A 21,822-nucleotide genomic window follows, 5' to 3' on the forward strand; every position below is an offset into this window, starting at 1 on the left:
GTAAACGACGTGATGTTATTGATAAGGACCGTAGTGAAGACTAGCAACGGAAGTGTGACCCTTTCATATGGCCAGGAATATGAAGGTAAAATAACACTATTTCACTCAATGTTATGGTCGGCTATATAAAAAATGTAGATTATGTAAAATATACTTCAATATGTTATCGCCTTTATAATTGATTCAACAGAGAAAATAGCATAACAGTAACAGTGAAAGAAAATAATATCCAGAAATCCTAACACTAACTATATTTACAAATAATGATAGTATTTACATTATTTTACAAGATTCATAAGATACCCAGTTCACATATCCATAATCATTTATACAAATAGAGCTTAATACAGGACTGTGGTATTATAAATCTTTTTTATTTTGACTCAGATGAAGTTATGAACAATGATTTACGAGGTCAATAATAAATTTTCTAGAACTCCGATTCAAATGTAAATGATGATAATCAGGAACACAGCATCTGATGATAATTGATCTTGCAAGAATTTCGTGTCTTCTAAATTCTAGCAGTGTTGTAGAAGAAATTAAAATGCTGGGTCCGACAGTTGTCATAAAAATGTCTCCACAAAAGCAGTCTTAACCTAACGATGGCTGAAAATAGTCTCTCCCTTCAATCTACCGCAGACGTTTTCTCGAAAATTCATGGCTAAACTACATCACGTAATACACACGTCTGGGAGTGCAGAATAAACTACGAGAAAGTGCCAGAAGCTTGGGTTCTAGAATACAATGACATATTTTGAGTTGTAAATCATTACAATTTTTTCATCTTAACATTAACATTTTTTATGAAGAAATAAACATTTCTCACAGGTCCTGTAACATAATATAGATAAATTTAATCTATGTACAAGACTCAAAATGCGGCTAAATGATTACTTGGTTTACACTTGGTATATAAGCTTTGGATTATAAGGTAAAGCTAACAGAGAGTTTGTTTAAGTCAGTTTTATAAGGACTAACTGACAGAAGATCCTCCCATTCCCCAAACTGTTCAAAAGTACGCACATGCTGTCCTACAGAGATTGGCAGTGTCTTTTATTCAGAGACAGGAATCTTATCTTTATACAATTATGTTAGTAGAGGTTAATTGATATTTTAATTTACAGAAATTAAAGGAGATGAAGTTAATTAACACTGCAGCCATTCATGGAAATTAGAACAACCTTGATTTCATAAAATTAGTTTACTAGAAGAGCCTTGTTTAACGTCCTCTTTTACATACACATAATGAGTCATTAATGCAGTCACGAATTGTGTGCTAAAGTCTTATGGAGTTTTTGATAAAAATCCTTTTTTTTACAGAAGTAGTAAACAAGTCAACTATACTTGTAGCTGAGGAGTTCATCGTTTTAATGAAATTTAAGAATGACGGAAAGATGGGGACCTTTCGTCAAATTTTGTCTTTGTCGGAGAGGAACAACTTTCTGCTGCTTTTGGACACACCAGCGAATATTGTCAGCCTTTTTCAGATGGTGAGAAGTGTTGTGAGGTTCTAAGGAAGGCCATGGAATAGGGCTTTATTCTAATAGATTAATGATTATGTAGTGCAAATAATTTTATTTGTCTCTTAATGTCTCGTGACAAGAATTGGGGAAACTGAAAAAAGTTAATGAATTCATAGACTGATGGTGTATTGAAAGAAATAAAGGAGGCAATATGAGTAATTTTAATCTTCACAGTACAAATGTGTGATTGAAACTACCTAAAGTGGAGGAAGAAGAGGTCCTTAAGCCTTTAGTTACAAAAAATACAGAATCTTAATATCATGTTTGTTCCAACACCTAATACAAACCCCTTTGCTCTTTACTGTAGAGATATATTTTAGCAAAATTGGAAAACTAGCAATAAACTAGCCACACATGTACACCGGTGTAATGATGTCACTTTTTATTTTGGCTTGGTGGAGAGCATACGTACAGTTAATCTCTTCTGTTAACCTAATCATTCCTTGAGAAAAAAATGGCTGTAATTCTGGTTTGCATTCTCTTTTCAGGCTTTCTTGCATATCGTGAGGGTCCCTTATGATACAGATTTGTCCCAGTGCGGAAGGGCACCCGTATGGCTCCTTCATGTCGGCTCAGGAGACTGATCCAAATGTCCTTGTCCTGTGTGAAGAGACCCTCTTTGTTTGTAGGAGTCTCCTTGTAATGAGTGTCTTGAGTAGCCATCCTCCCAGGGGGTGGGGTTCAGTAGGCAACGGAAGTGGTAGTCTCAAAAGAATTCTTCTCCTTTGGGGTCCTCCTAGTGGTTTCTCACTGCGCTGAGATCCCACAGCTCATGAGGCTCCAAGCTTTACTTTCAGGGGTTGATAGCCAGTCTCGTTCACAAGCGAGGCCCTCCTTACCTGATTGGTCGCCACCATTGGGCTGTAGGAAAAGTGCTGGACTCGTCCATGCCTCGTTCCAGTTCTTTGGAGTAAGGCGATGCTGGTGTACAGAAGCTGTTCACAGTCCCCGCCCCTCGCTGTCGTCGTAGGACACAATGTGAGGCCAGGACCTTCGGGTCCTGCGTCTTGAGCTTCTCTCTCTCCCAAGGAAGAACCTGCTGTATTTGAAGGTATACCACAGCATCCTTTCTCTCTTCCATAAGAGTGCACGCCTCCTCCTTCAGGAGCGTGCAATATTGCTCACCATCCTCCTGCAGTAGCGCTGGCAAGTGATTGTCTTTTGTTTTATGTTGCTTCGAAGCATGGACACACAGACCCTTTTCTTTTGAGAGTATCTTGCGTATCCTTCCACCAGGCACTAGTGAGGGGGGGGGGGGGCGCCCCTTTTGCTGACGAGGGTCTTTGTGCAATCTCGGTCGCACACTCGCAAACTCTTAGCGAGTATCCAATACGTCCTATTTCAGTAGCGCACTTTACGTCTGGAGTACCAGAGCACTCACAGGTTGCTCCACATCATGCTATGCTTTGACAGCAAAGTTACAGTCACAGGTGTGCTTTGGTTACTCAAGAATTCTATCCTCACCAACCTGTATCAAAATATTCGTACCTCCTTGGTGGCTCGCCTTCTTGATCCTTTTACTACCTTGGTAGTCCCCAATAGCATGCGTGTTTGCTATTACTCAATGACATGCTTGCCTTTAGAGCTGTCAACACTCACTAACAAGCACCACAGAACATCTGGTTGTTCTCGCCCTTTGTTGGTAACGCTGAGAAGGGATCATAAGCATGCTAACTCGTGCAGCACCCCAGCGGGTGCTCCTCTTTTTTCAAAGAATGCTCCATGGTTCCTGAACTTAGTCAAGGCAGTGCAGCAGGCAGTTTCTAGACCTGCCCTACACCATTTATCGTACCCTCAGCAGGTACTCCTCGTATTTCTCTCGAGACATCAGAATCCTCAGGGAGGAGCAGTCCAGCCTCAGACCCTAGACGAAGTAGCACTATCGTGAGGTAAGCTTCTCACCCTTCCTCTCCTCGGCAGTGGTCTTCCATGGACTCAAAGGCTTCTAACACCAGCTTAGACCCTGATTAGGAGAGATTGGGCATCATCCCAATGAAACCCCCAAAAGAGAGAAGAGGGCAACGGTAACCAGCTCCTCCCCCTAGTGGACACATTGCACCTGAGGACATTCAAGATCTCCGAGAAAGATCTCAGTCACTGACAACTATAGACGTTTGACAATAAAGAGCAGCCAACCCGAATCTTCCGCTCCTTCCTCGAAGGCAGCAGTTCCTCCTCTCGTACCTCCAAAGGTTTCGCGACCTAAGGAGGGTATGAGGAACGATTTTTTTGCTCTCCTTGCAGCTTTTACAGTCTAGCCCCTAGAGAGGAATTATGCAAAGACCCTTTCGAAGAACTGAACCTCAAAACCCCAGGACCCAGATCCACAGAAGGGCATTCCTGATTCGGTGTAAGCCTCCATGAGACCAGAGGAGCTAGGTATACTCCCAGATCTCAGGACCCTGCTAGATATTTACCCGATGAATTTGACCCACCCCAGGCTCCTATGGGTGTGAGCTTGGGAGTGGATTATCCATTCAATTACAGCTCAGACCCATTCTGAAGGTTTGCAGGGTTGTGTCCGCCTGCCTCAAGATCTCGCCCTTGGAGCAAAAGGAGTAAGATCACGTATTCTTACAGGGCTTATCCTGTACCATATAGGGAAGATCAACTCCTCAGACGAACCGTCCCAGGTTCCCCCTGAGGGAAAGGACGCTTCTGGACATCTTCTGTGCTACCCCCAGAACACCAAGACTAGGGTAGCCTTGCCCTGGTTGAGGGTGCCAGAAGTAGGCCTTTGCTCAGGTAGTTGGAATGTCCCAGTTCCACAGAGCAGTAAACTCATCTCGTCTACTCCCTCTGCCGTATGTGCGACAGAGGAAGTATTACAAGATAATAAACGATTTTCCTTCGCTGCTGTTAGACCCAGCTATTCTGGCGCTTATGCAGAATATGACCCTCAAGAAACTAGTAGCGTTACAGGTAAACTTCTCAACGGAGGATGCTGCAAACATGGAACGGGTTGCAAAGTGTTCAATGCAAGCTGCTTCATGGTTGAACTACTGGTTGGACTCGGTAGGGTTCCTCTTCAGAGATGAAGACTTCTTCTCGGAGAAAATAAGAGAAGCTATGTCTGTCTTTTTGCTTCTGTGGGCCAGAACTGTAGAATTGCAAACCCACAATGTAGTCTACTTGTGGGTCAACTGAATTTTGAGACTGTGACTCTTGTTTCCTCCTTTGGCAGCTGAAAACCTTTTAGTCTCACCACACGACCCTTCAAACCTTCAGGTTTTGATAGAGCCAGAGCAGAAGAGAGACCTGGGGTGGTGGGTGTTGGACACCAACTTCCTCAGAGGAGTAGACCTTTTCTTTCCTCCCCTGGATTTGATGTTCTTCACAGATGCATCAAAAGAAGGATGGGGGCCTCATCTGTTGCAGCACACAGCATCTAGACTGTGGTCCGAGTTTGAGTGACAATACCACACAAACCTCGTGGAAATGAGAGCAGCCTTTCTGACTCAAGCAATTCCAACAGCTCCTTTCAGGGCACTCTGTGGTGATGATGAGCAATACACCTGCGTTAATAAACAAACAAGGAGGTACCTTTACACAGCAACTATGCCTTTTAGCTGTAGAAATCTTAACAGGGATATAAGACAACTCAGTTGCTCTATCAGCCCATTTCATCCTGGGCAAGAAAAACATTCAAGTGGACAAACAACAATAGGACTTGGTTAGTCGACTCAACGTTCTTTGAATTATGAGATAGCCAACATAGTTTTTACTTTGTGGGATTCGCTGAAAATAGACCTGTTCACAACGTCCTTCAACAGGAAGCTTCTGGTGTACTGTTTGCCAGTACCAGATCCTCAGGCATTTTGGCAAGTGGCAAGATGCCTTTTAACATCGATGGGACAATCAATACGTCTGTGCATTCCCCCTTCTGCCTAGTAAGGAGACTTCTGAACAAACAATCCATAGATCTTTTGTTGACCCTTATAGCTCCAATGTGGCAACATGAAGAATGATATCCGGACCTTCTACATATGACTTGGATAGTCAACTCAATGTTCTTTGAATCATGAGATAGCCAACATAGTCTTGACTTTGTGGGATTAGCTGACAATAGACCTGTTCACGACGTCCTTCATCAGGAAGCTTCTGGTGTACTGTTTGCCAGTACCAGATCCTCAGGCATTTTGGCAAGTGGCAAGAGGCCTTTCAACATCCATGGGACAATCAAGATATCTGTGCATTCCCCCTTCTGCCTAGTACGGAGACTTATGAACAAACGATCCATAGATCTTTTGATGACCCTTATAGCTACAATGGGGCAACATGAAGAATGGTTTCTGGACCTTCTACATCTGCTCACAGAAGTGTCGAAAGAGGTCCCTCCACTTCTAATCTACTCAAACAACTGCACGCAAAGATTTACCACAAGGCAGTAGCTTTGCTATGTCTTCATACCTGGAGGTTATCCAGCAACTCCTCCCAGGTTATCCAGCAACTCCTCTCATTGAGAGGCTTTTCACAAGCAGGGCAAAAAGAATGATTGGATACCTTGGAAAGTTGTCGTCATCCATTTATCAGGCAAAGTGAGCAAAATTCTGTGGTTGGTGTCGTGGAAGGGATAAGCTCATCTCAACGACACTATCCCAATCAAGGAGGTTAAATGGCTGGAGATGCCCTGAGCGGAATAAGTGAAGTCGGCTGTCTCGGCCAATTGTTGGCAAAAAGGTTGCGACCTGATGGCTAAGAGCTCATTATACATCTATCATCTGCATCGACACACTACAAATTATTCCTGCTCTTCAGTTAATAATGCCGACCTCATATAATGGTTATGGATGTACTCAAAGATTCGACAAAAATTGAAATCCTACTATTATATTACATTGGTAAGTGCTCAGTTTTCAATGTAGTGCTGAATGAAATTGTAAAAAGAGAAAAGTACTGAATGCTAGCAGCAGTAAGAATGTTGGCTCTGCTGTTGAATTCATTAACTTTATCAAAACCTGCACTATCAATATTGTCATTGTTTATTATGATTACTAAACATTATCGTTGTCGTTATCATTTTTTCTACATCTTTAATATCTTTGGTACGTTTGTTTAACAGTTTTCCAAAAGATGAGCTCCTTAGAAGGGAATGGGTTCAAGCTACGCGACGAGAAAATTTTGCTCCAATTACTAGTTCACGATTATGCTCTAAGTACTTCAAGGATAAAGATTTTGATAGATCCCAAACAAATTTGAATAATTTTCTGCTCAGCTCAAGAAGGAAGAGTTGAGTGTGTTAATTTGTTAAGGCACTGTGTGGTTAAGCTGCATTCAGTGGAGGTCAAAACTATCTCTTTAACTTTTGATGGACTATCAACAAATGCTGCTATGGTCAAAGATCTTGGTTGCAGTCTAGATTCTGAAAATATAAAAAACTTCATTTCTTCATCCAGTGACGCAAGAAAATATTTTTTTTTTTTTTACCCATGCTATATGCTAAAGTTAATTGGAAATTCATTTGAAAAAAAAAAAACATTTTGTGGTGATGGGAAGGGTAACTTTTTCTAGTGGGATTTCATTGAAAAATTACATGAGCTTCACAAATGCGAGGGTTTGCATTTGGGGAATAAATTAAGATCGCAACAACTGGCATGGATTAAAAAGGTGAATGTTAAACTTGCAGAACAATTACTAAGTGAGTCCATTGCAAAGTCAGTGCAGTTTTGTCTTCATAACAATTTCGTAGAGTTCAAGGGATGCGAAGCAACAATCAATTTCATTACCATTATAAATAATTTTTTTGAGGTGATGAATTCAAGGAATTTGTGCCGATGGTATTTTAAAAGACCAATGCAAAAGGATATTGAAAGATTCTTTGAAGATTTTTTGGGCCATGCTAAATTATATCTAAGACAACTAAACTTCCATGTGGTAAACCTTTGTTGAATTCCAATCGCAAAACTGGCTTTCTTGGATTCATAATTTGTAAACTGAGTTTGATTAAAATCTAGGATAATTTAATAGGTTGTCCTGAACCCAATTAAGATTTTTGTTAACATATAAGATGAGCCAAGATCACCTAGAATTCTTTTTTGGCCAAGTTAAATCTCTGGGAGGATGTAATAACAACCCAACTGCCCATCAGTTTTCTGCCGCCTACAAAAATTTTTTAGTTCATAACGACTTGCAGGATGTGCTCAAAAGGAACTATGTACCACTGGAATCCGTAAGTATTCTTACAGTTTCAAGCAGAGTTAAGAACTGATTTTTCATGGAACTATTCTGTTCGAGCCATAAATTCTTCAACTGATAGGAACAAAATTTTAAATGACGAACGTTTTGAGATAAAATAAGCACCTGATTATGATGACGATGAGGATTACATGTATCTTCCAAGTAGTCAACTTTTGTCATTGTGTTCAAGTAGCATTGTTGCCTATATTGCGGGATTTGTTGTCTTTAAACTGGATAAATCATTGAAGTGTCAATCAGCTACTAATGCTTTTACTGGTACTGATAAGTTATTTGCATTCTTTAATTAGATTGAAAAATAAAGGTACTCTAATATACCAATCTGATGACGTGATGAATATGTCTGTGCTGTGAAAAGAAATTCAGAGACTCGATAGCAATTGGCTGTGATATGCATATGGAATTGGATAAAAGTGTATGCAAAAAAATTTAATCTCTGTATTAGGTTATTATACTTTTATAATTATATTTTCTGAATCATGTAAGCATACGTATGATGCTGAATCAAATAATAATTATATTTCTTTTAGTTATTAAGGCTGTGGCAGAAAAATACTTGCAGATCAGATATTTTTATGGTGCCTAAAAAGTTCTTGGCAAAATTACTAGCGAAAAATAAAATGAAAAGTCGTCGGATGTATACAAAACTGATACACTTTAATAGCCAGTACTCACTTCCTGAATGAATTGTATGTCAACGTATAATTAAATAAAATTTTTTCCTTTGACCTTCTTAATAACTACAGTACTTCGTTTTAAAGGCCAGAAGTCACAATATCTTGAACGGTTCATGGTTCTCTGACTAGATTTAATGACTCTCCTAAGCCGTTATCCTCTCTTTACATCATTAGATACCTGTAGCGTATCTGATCTGGAAGGATAAATCCTTTAATCCTTTTACCTGATTAAAACATTAGAAGGAATTATCCGTTTACAAATAACATTTCTGGGTCGACCTGTGGCGGCCGGTGAAAGGGTCCTTCTTTACACTTTTCTGATATAAACCTTCCAAATATACGAGAGAAAGATAAAAGCATGGAATGCAGAGGTTACTACCCTCGCGCGAGCACCTTGTGGGTGTCGTGTATAAAGCGGGGGCGCGTGAAAGCCACTATTTACAGGCTGTCTTCCATTTAGCTAATTCCTTCGTCAAAGGGATGGGCCGATACAGAGGCACCAGCTACGCTACCAGAACCACGCCACCGACGCCCGACGCGAGCGCCATCTGAACAACATCCTTCTGTTTTGGACTTGCTAGCATGATCTTAGATTTTTGTGTTCTCGGTGTTTTTACGTTTCGTGGATTAATTTCGTCATGGCCGAAGCTCCAACTTCACCCATACCAATGTTAAGTACCATAGTTTGTTTTGACAGCTTTTTGCAGTACCGGGCAGTTGTCCTCTTCCCAGTATAGTGTTGTTTTTATTTCGACCGGCTTGGCCTTCCGCGTTGTCAGCAGCCATTGTTGTTTTGTTTTGACTCGCTGGGAATTCATGTTAGTCTTGCCCCTTTGGTACTCTGTCAGTTAGGTACTTGGTTAAGTCACTGGCCTTAGCCTTTTTGAACCATTATTATTATTATTATTATTATTATTATTATTATTTCCTATGGTACTTTTTTGCTACCAAGTCCAGTCTCGAACAAGAATAGCGTTCTGGCTTTATTATAGTTTAGTACACGCCCTGAGAGGCGTTCGCCAGTGGACTATATCCTTTTAAATTTTGTTATAGCAGACGTTATTCTTCGTTCGTAGTCTTGTATTTGACGTTACAATTTTATTGTTATACTTATATCATATTATAGTGTGCTTAATTAGGTTCTTTATAGTGTAACCACGAGAGCGAGAGCATGGAGTTCTCGTTTTCTGTCGCCCAGTCACGAGTTACCCTTTCTCTCGTTTTCTTTCTTAACCTCAAGTATGAGAGGTGGATTTCCCGTTTTCCGTTTCATACGATCACGGGTTCTCCCTCCCCCCTCTCCCTCTACGGGTATATGATATCTTACGATTTATTTTATTTTGCGGTTACTGTTAATATAGCTAGCGTTATTAATAGGTCCTGTTCCTGTGTGAGTCATTGTTTTGGGCCATCCTTAAGATACCCCTGTTCCCCTCATAGTTCCGTCCTCTACCCGTTACGGCTTGGGAGTAGGATCTGAACATTCATCCACTCCGCCGTGAGTTCTACTCCGCCGTGAGTTCTACTCCGCCGTGAGTTCTACTCTGCCGTGAGTTCTACTCCGCCATGAGGGATACTCATTGAGCTTGGAATTATAGTTATATATCATTTGGAGTGCACCCCTCTGGCAGGGCATCATCCCCCCGGTGGTCCCTTGCACCCAGTCTCCGGCCACGGCCATATCCACACAAAATATTCATTATTAATCACAACTTATTTATTCAGGACCTTTCACCGGAGATCACCAATACGCTTAGTAATGATGTTAGCCTTAGGTTTTAGCTACTGTTTGTGTTTTATAATTTATTTAATTACGGGCCTGTCACTGGATCCTCGACCTTGTCGGAGGTTCCGCAGATTACATTAATTTATTTTATTCTTATTTTAATAATATTTATAGTGATATGGACCCATTTTCGATTGCTCCGGCACACTCCGGTGCAGAAAACATTTTATATTTAAAATATTTTAATATGGAGCTCCGGCTCTCAGTCACTGAACTATCCTATGCACACATACTTCATTCTATCTAGGCTCTGTTAGTAGATCTTAATCCCTTACCAGAGTCTCAAGGAACATCCAGACTTATGTCTCCTTTCTTTTACAGAAGGTCCGCTGTGCTGCCAAGGGCTGCCCCGCCTCTTTCAACGATCCCGTTGGACATGACCTCTGTCGATCGCATGCACATTGCGCTATCTCCTTTATTCGGGAGCCGGGACAAGCCCCGTATATGGTGTGGCTCCCGGAATCGTGCACGCTCTGTTACGAGTTGTACTCCGTACTCCTGAACGATGACGTAAATTGGTTTTCGTTTTGTTCCTTTTTATCTTTTGGAGATGATTTAATTTGTTCCTTAATTATATATACATTGCGTATTTCGGAGAACGATCCTTCTCCTTCATCACTAATCCCCTCAACTCTTTCAGGCCGATGATGAATCTCTTCGGTCGGCAAGGGCTGCTCTTCGTCCTTGGGTGTCAGGCTTCAGCAGGAATGCTCCGTCTGGCGCACCCTATCTCCTCGACGGAGACATGGCCTCCCGTCTCTTCCCAGGCTCTACAACTGCAGCAGTCACTCCGGAGGTGGCTGCCCCTTTAATTGAAGAGGTCAGACCAACCATTTCCACGGAAGATGAATCTCTTTTACCGGTGGATGTGTCAGATCTGGATCTAGACATCGAGCCCATGGACGAGCAGGTAAGTGGTGTCGAGTTGGTGGAAACCTTTTTATCTCCTACTCCTTCTTCTACCTCTTCCTTTCTCGGCTTTGATAAGCCTACGGCTTCTCCTCGGGATCCCTCCGTCCCCGTACGACCCAAGGTGAAGCCACTACGTACCTATAAGTCTTCAGCTTTGCCAGTATCTACGTCACTGGTCCCCGGACCCTCGACTGCTCCTGATGTTCCTATTGCTTCCCATAAAACCGTGACTTCTAAGAAGTCGAAGTCCGCCAAGTCCAAGGCTTCGTCGGCGGGTGGCTCTCGGTACCCTCCTTCCCCGTCGACCTGATCAGGGATATAGTCAAGGAGCAAATTCAGCAACATTCTGGGGCTATGACGGAGCTAAAAGATATGGTGGCTAATCTGATCCGCTCCGGAACTCAGATTTCTCCGCCTTCAGCCCCAGACGCATCGAAGTTACCCCCCTTCGATAAAAACAACCCTTGGAGGTTTGCCTTGCATGCTCCGTACTTAGATGGTGCCCTAACTCTAGATGGCATAGGCACCCGCCCTCTAGAGGACCTAGAATTCTACCCCCCGGGGCTAGAATTCCCATTCAATGGCTTCGTCCGCCTAAAGGAGCATACCTTGGTTAGAATGGACAAGGTACCGAAGGAAACAGTGATATTTTCAAAAGAACAGGCCTAAGCTGTCTGTGCCAGAACTCTATCAGAATGGGGGTGTAATAACTCCAAGCTCACCCCACACAAAGGTGCCTACACTATTTTTACGACAGCATCGTCCATTACCTTACCACTCATAGATAAAGTGACAGAGCTGACAATACAGGCCGTCAAGGAAGGCTCTACCATGCCGGCTCTCAAAGAGACGGACCCCACTTCATTGCTCATTCCGAGTACCTCTGCCACCTGGGACGACGCATCTTCTACCTTCACGGTGGGGAAGCTAGACCCAGACTGCGCCTCTACTCTTTTTTCTGAGAAGCTCCACAGATTACTAGAGAGTCTTCCCAAGACCGAGTTCGAGGCACGTAATAGATTGGCTAGGTCCCTCCACTCCATCACCTCCATAGAGTCCCTAGCCTCTGTTTACCCTACGGAAACCTTGTTCAGGTTTTTCACAAAGAACCTGCTTCTGTCCTACCAAGTTGACCTCCACGACTTCTGGCTGGCTCGGGTTAGCTGCAGGAAATTCGTTCAGTCTGAGGCTTCTATCAGACATGAACTGAACAGGCTGATAGCGTCCTCCTGCTGGGGTAAGAACCTATTCCCTCAGGACGAAGTTAATAAAGTTCTCCAGGACGCTGCGAGGGCAAACCAAAATTTGCAAGTAAGGTGGGGCCTCACGACCAAAAGGAAGATCGAATCCCACAAACAAACTTTCTTCAAGAAAAAGCAGAGATTTACCCCTTACAAGACGAACCGGGGTCACTACCACCAATCGTCAGTCCCCCACACGTCAACACAGTCTTCCTCTGCTTCAACTTCTCAGCAACCGGCTCCCCCTCAACAGGTGGTCTACCTCACTGCTCCCCCAGGTACACAGCCCAACCCCATTTGGATATCCTCTCCTGCATACAACCCTAGCTACGAATCCTCTGGTTCCTTTCGTGGACACCAGAGAGGAAGCTACAGAGGTAGAGGAGAGTTCCGCCAGCGAGGCGGACCTAGAGCAAGGGGTGCTCGTGGAGGGAAGGGACCTAGATTCGCTCCCTCGCAATGATGTGTTCCCGGTAGGGGGGAGACTTTATCACTTTCGAGACCATTGGACCTTCAGTCCATGGGCTCACAGCATAATATCCAAAGGCTTGGGTTGGAAATGGTCACAGGGATCTCCACCTCCACCAGTGACCTTCTTCCAGAGACCCACTCCCATCCTGAAAGAGTACACCACAGAGTTACTCAAGAAGAACGCGATCAAACAGGTTCGATCCCTGAAATTCCAAGGCCGCCTGTTTAAAGTTCCAAAGAAAGACTCGTCGGCGTTGAGAGTAGTTCTGGACTTGTCAAAACTAAACTCTTACATTCTCTGCAACAAGTTCCGTATGCTGACTATCTCTCAGGTACGGACCTTACTTCCCCGTGGGGCCGTCACCACCTCTATCGATCTTACCGACGCCTATTATCATGTGCCAGTAGCTCAAAACTTCTCTCCTTACCTAGGCTTCCGTCTAGGCAAGAAAGCCTTTGTGTTCAAAGTCATGCCCTTCGGTCTCAGCATTGCCCCCAGGATATTCACGAAACTGGGAGAAACAGTGCTCGAACAACTCAGAAACCAAGGGATACAGATCATCGCCTATCTGGACGATTGGCTCATTTGGGCTTGGTCGAACCAGGAATGCAACAGAGCGGTAATTCAATTTCTCGCCAAACTGGGATTCCAAGTCAATCTCCAAAAGTCTCGCCTACAACCATCAAGCCACTTCGAATGGTTAGGCATCCGGTGGGACCTTTCAAAGCACAGGCTCTCCCTTCCTCCCAAGAAGGTAAGAGAGATAGCTTCCAAGATCAGGAACTTTCTCAAACACAAACAAGTGTCCAGAAGAGCTTTAAAAAGAATCCTCGGCCTTCTCCAATTTGCCTCAGTAACCGATCTCCTATTAAAAGCCAAACTCAAAGACATCAATCGAGTTTGGAGAAAGAGAGTGACAATACCTTTAAAAGACAAGATCTCGAAGATCCCCTCTGTCTTAAAAATGAGACTACGCCCATGGTCCGAATCGAGGAACCTCTCCAAATCGGTTCCTCTGCAGTTCCCCCCTCCACAAGTGACGCTTCATACAGACGCGTCTCTGAGTGGCTTGGGGGGGGGGGGGGGTTACTCCCAACATCAGATGTTTCAGGGATCTTGGTCACCCACCATGAAACAGTTCCATATCAATGTTCTCGAAGCCATGGCAGTGTTCTTGACCCTGAAGAGAATCTCTCCTCCGAGGTCGTCCCAATCAGAGTAGTCTCAAACAGCACAGCCGTAGTACACTGCATCAACAGAAGAGGATCCAAGTCACCCAACCTGAATCAGATCCTGGTCACTATATTCACCTTGGCAGCAGACAAGAACTGGTTCCTGTCAGCAATTCGCCTAGCAGGAGTTCAGAATGTGATAGCGGACTCACTATCCAGGACGAAACCACTGGAATCAGAATGGTCCCTAGACATAAATTCCTTCCGGTGGATACTCAGGCTGGTTCCGGGCCTCCAGGTAGATCTATTCGCGACCCAACTGAATCACAAACTTCCCTATTATGTGACCCCAAACCTGGACCCTCAGGCTTATGCCATGGATTCATTAACCCTGGATTGGAACCATTGGAAGAAGATCTACCTATTCCCTCCAGTGAATCTTCTAATGAAAGTCTTACACAAACTACGCTCCTTCCAAGGGGCAGTGACTTTAGTAGCACCTCACTGGCCAAAAAGCAGTTGGTTTCCTCTCCTCCTCGAGTTGAAACTCCGCCCCTTCCGGATCCCATTCCCCAAACTGACCCAAGTGGTCCAAATTCGGACTGTGTCAGATTCCTCAAGGATAGCCAAAACCCTAACCTTGTGGACTTCATGAAGTTTGCAGCTCGTAAAGATGCAAACATCGACCCAGAAAATGTCCTCTTTATAGAATCAGACAAAAGGGACTCTACGATTTGTCAATATGATTCGGCCGTTAAGAAACTAGCAGATTTCTTAAAGAATTCAGACCATACTTTTATGACTCCTAATTTAGCCATCTCCTTCTTTAGGTCCATATTTGACAAAGGCCTAGCAGCTAGCACTATAACCACCATTAAGTCAGCTTTGAAGAAGGTCTTCCTTGTTGGGTTTAACATTAACCTAGCAGATTCCTATTTCTCATCTATTCCCAAAGCATGTGCTAGGCTTCGACCTTCGGTTCGTCCACAAAAGGTCTCTTGGTCTCTGAATGATGTCCTCAAACTTGCGTCAGACACAGACAACGAATCCTGCTCCTATATCACTCTTCTTAGGAAGACTTTATTTCTAATGGCTTTGGCCTCGGGTGTTAGAATCTCAGAACTAGCAGCTCTCTCACGAAACTCAGAAAACATAGATTTCGTCCCTTCAGGTGAAGTACTTCTTTCTCCAGACAGAGCTTTCCTAGCTAAAAATGAGGACCCACAAAATAGGTGGTCCCCTTGGAAGATTATTCCTCTTCTCCAAGATACTTCTCTATGTCCAGTCACTACTCTCAGGGCCTTTTTGGCTAGAACTGCCACCCGCTCGTCTGGCCCCTTGTTTATCAGAGAACAAGGAAATACTATTTCCATTCAAGGCATTAGGCAACAAATCCTATACTTCATTAAACAAGCTAATCCGGGATCATTTCCCCATGCTCATGATATCCGGTCAGTAGCTACCTCCATCAATTATTTCCAAAATATGGATTTTGATGACCTTAAAAAGTACACAGGTTGGAAATCTCCTATGGTCTTCAAACGCCACTATCTAAAGAACTTACAGGCCCTTGAATACCCAATGGTTGCAGCTGGGAGCCTAATCTCTCCCCATTGATCTCTTGTTCTTCCTTTCATCCATCTCTTTTCTTCTCCCTCCTACCCGCCACTCGCACCACGACGCCACTGTCTTTGGTGGTTTGTTAGCCCTAAGTTTGTTACATGTTTAGTTCCTATAGTTATAACTATTATTGTGTTTACCGTAACTTTAGTGTTAGGTTATTCTTAACCATGTCAGTTTTGTTGCATTTTGTGCTCTGATACTCGGAGGCTTCCTTGTTATCATGTTTATTTAGCCTTACGCTCACTATGTCCTTTGGCTAGGTTATGATTTATACTTACTTACCTTAATATAATATGTTGTTTCCTTACATGGTGTTTATCTCTCCCCTCATTAGGTTACTACAGTATTTATTATTGGGCTTGGAAGGCATTCTCTGGTACATTTTCACCGACCCAGAAAAGGGATTTTGACGAAGGAAAAATCTATTTCTGGGGAGAGACCTGTGGCGCCCGGTGAAACCCTTCCCTGTTATTTTGTACGATCCCACCCTTTCCTTTCCAAACCATCATGTTCAATACAGAAGGATGTTGTTCAGATGGCGCTCGCGTCGGGCGTTGGTGGTGTGGTTCTGGTAGCGTAGCTGGTGCCTCTGTATCGACCCATCCCTTTGACGAAGGAATTAGCTAAATGGAAGACAGCCTGTGAATAGTGGCTTTCACGCGCCCCTGCTTTATACACGACACCCACAAGGTTCTCGCGCGAGGGTAGTAACCTCTGCATTCCATGCTTTTATCTTTCTCTAGTATATTTGGAAGGTTTATATCAGAAAAGTGTAAAGAAGGACCCTTTTCACCGGGCGCCACAGGTCTCTCCCCAGAAATAGGTTTTTCCTTCACGAAAATCCCTTTTTTATCACTTTGTCAATCTTCCATTTCCCTGTCCGAGGATTGATCACTGTTAGGATTATCCTAATACTCCAGAGTAACACGGAAAGGGTAAAGTGATTGCTGGTTACTCTCCTTCCAAGTTCTTTCTGCCTACGATAGAGGGCGTGTCGGCTATGACAGTTGGCTTTACCGTCTCCCATAAGCATTTACTACCTGTGCCACCTCCACCCATTTAACCTCCTTGATCCCAGTGATAGCAGAGTTCTTGTTGTACCTTTGGAAGAAAAACTCTGCTTGGTCTCAGCGGTGAAAGTTTACCGCTTCGCTTTGAGCCTCGCCTTTACACTGAACTGAGGTAACGGTTCCTCCTCTACGGAATTGGTTGTACGGAATTTTGAGCATACCTGCTCTTAGCTGGAAGTCAGACCATCACCTTGGATATATTTTGTGTACTACGATCCCTAAAAGGAGCACCTTACAGAACATTGTGTCAGCCATGAAACAGCAAATTGACCCTCAAAACGGTCTTACTTCTTTCACTGGCTTCTGTTAAGAGAGTCAGCGAGTTACATGGTCTATCCTACAATACAATGAATTATGGTTTGTGTGAAAAAAAAGCTTTATGGTTTGTGTTCCGGAAAAATACATGTCATTTATAAACTGTCATATCAATTCATTGTAAATCATAATATTTTTGTTAACCCTCAAGTGCCCCCCCCAAATATGACTCAATCTGTTATTGTTTCTTTTAACAGGTAATGGCAGTAAAACCCTACACGCAGTGGGGAGTCAAGTAGAGGTACTATATAATAGCTGTCACAAGAATTAGGATACGGGAGTAATATTTCATAATCATGCACCTGTTTACATCGCTGGTCAGACTATAACTGGCTTTTTCAAAGTAATATGGTTAAACCCTAATCTGCTCAAGAGTAGCGGTGTCATGAACACAATGTCGGTTCATGTGTTTGGATTTCTTGTAAGGTGGTGAAGAGTGTCAAAAGCAGGTTCACTTGGATAAATTATCTGACTTGATGAAATATGGAGAGCCTGTTAAAGATAGGCAGCGAGAGTGATTTGGCCTACCCTCTGCTTTTGAAATTGATGTAGATATCAAGCTTGTGATTAGATATTTTTTAGTTTTTTAACTTAGGGGATTCTTAGGATATTATTACAATGGACTCATTAGTGAAAGAAAACCCTAGGGTTGAATAGATAGTCAGAGATTTTTGTCTAGACTCTGTTCACTCACTGTATCGATCGTGAACTGCAATGTGGTGGGGTTCTCCATTAAGCTTGATGATTTCTTGTGTAGCCAGCTGGGAACTTTGACAATGATTGTAGCTGCCAAGGTTGGCTGCTGAAAACATATTGTGTCTGGAAGTTTATTGTAGCGGTAGTGTTGCTTGGTGAGATAGTTGGATCACCTAGGCAACAGCAATGTACACACTGTGGCATTCATTAATGTATTATATATGTAGAGGTTTGTAGTATGGCTTTAGGAAGTTACTATACTTTATTTGATAGGCTCTTTAGCCGTCCCCTGTGGGTGTTTTTTTATTACAATATTTTTGTCTTTCTGATGTAAAGACTAGATTGTAGAGACAGGTCAGATGTGTAACCTTGTCTTATAATCCCTTTGATCGTAACGGAAGCAACCATTCAAATTACATTTAAATTTAGCCTAGATATGTATATTGATTTCTAGGAGCTTCTGTGTGAAGAGATTTATGTCTCTTCTTCTGGTTTTGTAGACTTATATTGTATCACCCTGGTATTCATTTTTTTTCTTCTAAATTGGTTGAATAAGCTACTCTTTTTTTTTTCGTTTTTATTAACAGCATTTCATTCCACAACACAATTGTCCCCTTCTCAGCCACAATTTAGTCTTTTTTTCCCCTTAGTAATGTTGTTGTTTTTTCTTTTTTTTGTTTCCTCTCTTAGTGCTTGAATAACCTGAAATTTAGCTGCCACTTTTTAAAATAGATTCCATGCATACCAGTAACAGGTGAGATGACTTACCTCTGAATAATATTAAACAATTACAGTCCTAGCTGGCTCCCCTTGCCCAGTATAAAATCAAGGGGTGGTACCCAGTGCCCAGTTCTCTTGACCTGTTACCCAGATTTTTGGGTATTCTACCGTTTTACCTTTTTGTGTATTGAACGTTTGAGTGTGGTCGGTATTTGGACACTAGCCAGTCTGCGTGCTACATTTGGCCTCAATCCTCAAACCCCTACAACGACATTGCCCATTCAAGGGGATGGGGGCAGGTAACTCTCAATTTTGACCCTGAGTTCATTGCCGAGACTTAAAATGCCGCATTTTAAGTCTCGGCAAGATCCTAGATTTGTGTCTTCCCAGATTGAGAGTCTCTGTTCTATAAACAATGACCCAGATCAACAGTTACTATGCCTTGTGAGGGCTCCGAGGAGTTATTGTATCTTGAAATTCCACTGGAGCTCACCTACACGTCAACTACTACTGTATTTGTTAGCATGGGCAGAGTCAAGAGGAGAGTCTCTAGGAATACAATATCTTCCGGATTTGCCTGGTCATTGATTTTGGGGTACAGCGCCAATGGAACTTTGCTAGCTGACCTGCGCCGTCTGCAGGTAAAAACTATATTCATTGTTTAACCCGAAATATGAAATATATTAACTTCCCAGTCCTCCCTTCAAAAGGGAGTCGTGCAAAAGCCTAGGTTAAGGTTTGTGTTGGCCTATTGGAGGTGTCCCTCCCTGGCGCTCTCCAAACTGTAGTTTCAGTCTCGCTCAAACTTGATAGTTTTTATAGTGTCAGCAACCTTGTCATCCTTGTGAGCTAGGTGGGGGGATGGGGGAGCCTATAGGTCTACTTGCTGAGTCCTTAGCAACCATTGCATCCCTCCCTGGTTCTAGCTTGGGTGAAGAGGGGTCTTGGGCGCTGATCATATGCATATATTAGTCATTAGGGCATTGTCCTACTTGCTAGGGCAATGTCACTGTCCCTTGCCTCTACCATTTATTAGTGCCCTTTAAACCTTTAAGTTAGTGGATTCTACTACTGTACTCCAAGAATCCTTACCTGGTCCAGTCACAATGCTTAGTTCTTACAAATCACATGAGATTGCCTAGGCCATTAGCTCTCGCACATATTTGAGAGAGGTGTTTCCACGGTAAAGAGCGAAAGCTTTTGTATTTTATGTTGGGACAAATTTGAAAGTAATTTGTATTTCTGGGTCGACCTGTGGCGGCCGGTGAAAAGGGGTCCTTCTAATACACTTTTCTGATAAAATCTTCCAATTATACCAGAGAAAGATAAAAGCATGGAATGCAGAGGTTACTACCCTCGCGCGAGCACCTTGTGGGTGTCATGTTTAAAGCAAAGGCGCGTGAAAGCCACTATTCACAGGTTGTCTTCCATTTAGTTAATTCCTTCGTCAAAGGGATGGACCAATACAGAGGCACCAGCCAAACTACCAGAGCCACCCCACCCATGCCCCGACGCGAGCGCCATCTGAACAACATCCTTCTTTTTGGAGTGCTAGAATTGTGTGTAATTTGTGGTGCTCTCGGAGTATTTTCACACTTGTGGATTTATTTCGTCATGACCGAAGCTCCATCTTCACCCATTCCAATGTTAAGTACCATAGTTTGTTTTGACAGCTTTTTGTAGTACCGGGCTTTTGTCTTATGTCCAGTATAGTCTGTTTTATCATTACCGTCTGGCCCTTCTGCGGCGGCCATTGTTTGTTCCCTTGTCTTGGGGAGTTCATCTTAGTCTGCCCGTTTGGTACTCTGTCACTTAGGTTCTTGGTTAAGTCCCTGGCCTTATGCCTTTTGAACCGTCATTATTATTATCGTTATTATTCCCATGGTACTTTTTGCTAGCAAGTCCAGTCTATGAACAAGATTAGCGTTCTAGCTTTATTATAGTTTAGTACCCGCCCCACAGGGACGTTCGCCAGTCGACTTTTCCATTTAATTTAGATTTTAGCAGACGCTATTCTTCGTTCTTAGTTTTATCTTGGTGTTACAATTTTATTTTTATATGTTTATAATAGTGTTGTGTGCTTATTAGTCCTGATTTTGTGTCCAAGGGAGCGAGAGATTGGGGTTCCCGTTTTCTGTTCGCAGTCACGAGTTACCCCTTTCTCTCGTTTTCTTTCTTATCTGAGTTGGGTGAGCGGATTTCCCGTTTTCCGTTTTGTGCGTTCAACGGGTTCTCCCTCCCTCACATCTCTCCCTACGGGTGTATGATAACTTACGAGTTATTTAGTTTTGGTTACTTTTCAATAGTTAGCATTATTTATTAGGTCCGAGTTCCGTCCTCTCCCCGTTATGGCTTGGGAGTAGTTCTGAACATTTTTCCACTCTGCCTTGAGTTCTACTCCGCCATGAGGGATTCTCAATGACTTTAGAACTATTGTCATATATATATATATATATATATATATATATATATATATATATATATATATATATATATATATATATATATATATATATATATATATTGTTTACTTACAACCCTCTGGGACGGGCTTCATATTGTTTAGATACGACCCTCCGGTGGCCCTTACTACGGTCTCAGGCCACGGCCATATCCACACAATAGCCATTGTTATTACAATTGAGTTATTATTCACAATATAATTATTCAGGACCTTTCATCGACCTCCGGCTTCACCGGAGATCGTCAATACGCTTAACTATTATCTTAGCCTTAGCCTTTAGCTACGGCTTGTGTTTTATAAATTTCACAATTGAATTATTATCCACAATTGAATTATTCAGGACCTCTCATCGCCCTCCGGCTTCACCGGAGATCGCCTATACACTTCACTCTTATATTAGCCTTGCCTTTTGCTACGGCTTGTGTTTTATATTTATTTTACGGGCCTGTCACTGCTTCCCCGACCCTCAGAGGTCGGCAGATTGCTTTAGATTATTTATTCTTATGGCATTTTTATCACTTTTAAGATGATACAGCCCCATTACCATTGCTGGTGCTTTTATATTTAATTGTTTTAATATAGAGCTCCGGCTCTCACTGAATTCCCTTAAGCACCAATATTGCAATTAACTAATGTCTGTTAATAGGGTTTTTAACCCCTTACCAGAGTTTCAAGGAACACCAAGACTCATGTCTCCTTTCTTTTACAGAAGGTCCGTTGTACTGCCCAAGGATGCCCTGCCTCGTTCAACGACCCCGTTGGGCATGACCTCTGTCGGTCCCACGCACACTGCGCCATCCCCTTTATCCGGGAACCGGGACAGGCCCAATATATGGTCTGGTTCCCGGATTTGTGCTCGCTCTGTTACGAGCTGTCCTCAATTCTACTGAACGATGATGTAAGTGGGTTTTCCTTTTGTTCCTTATTTCTCTTTGGCAGACACTAATTTAGCC

General features: G+C 42.8%; 1 protein-coding gene across 12 annotated transcripts in view; it reads left to right on the forward strand.

Annotated features, from left to right (window-relative positions):
• Positions 1-21,822, forward strand: part of LOC137650248 (probable glutamate receptor) — a 514,807-nt gene that overhangs the window by 40,557 nt on the left and 452,428 nt on the right. For 8 of the 12 annotated variants that reach the window (XM_068383530.1, XM_068383531.1, XM_068383542.1 and 5 more), the window contains 2 exons: positions 1-85; positions 1,324-1,493. The exon at positions 1-85 is cut by the window's left edge and continues 10 nt beyond it. The exons of 3 other annotated variants lie outside the window; for them this stretch is intronic. In XM_068383530.1, coding sequence (XP_068239631.1) covers positions 1-85; positions 1,324-1,493 — 255 coding nt within the window. Of the gene's footprint in view, positions 86-1,323; positions 1,494-18,894; positions 19,047-21,822 lie in introns of those variants that run through there. One more of the 12 variants, XM_068383541.1, reaches the window with a different exon arrangement.

This window comes from Palaemon carinicauda, chromosome 11, assembly GCF_036898095.1.
Source record: "Palaemon carinicauda isolate YSFRI2023 chromosome 11, ASM3689809v2, whole genome shotgun sequence".
Classification (NCBI taxonomy): Eukaryota; Metazoa; Arthropoda; class Malacostraca; order Decapoda; family Palaemonidae; genus Palaemon; species Palaemon carinicauda.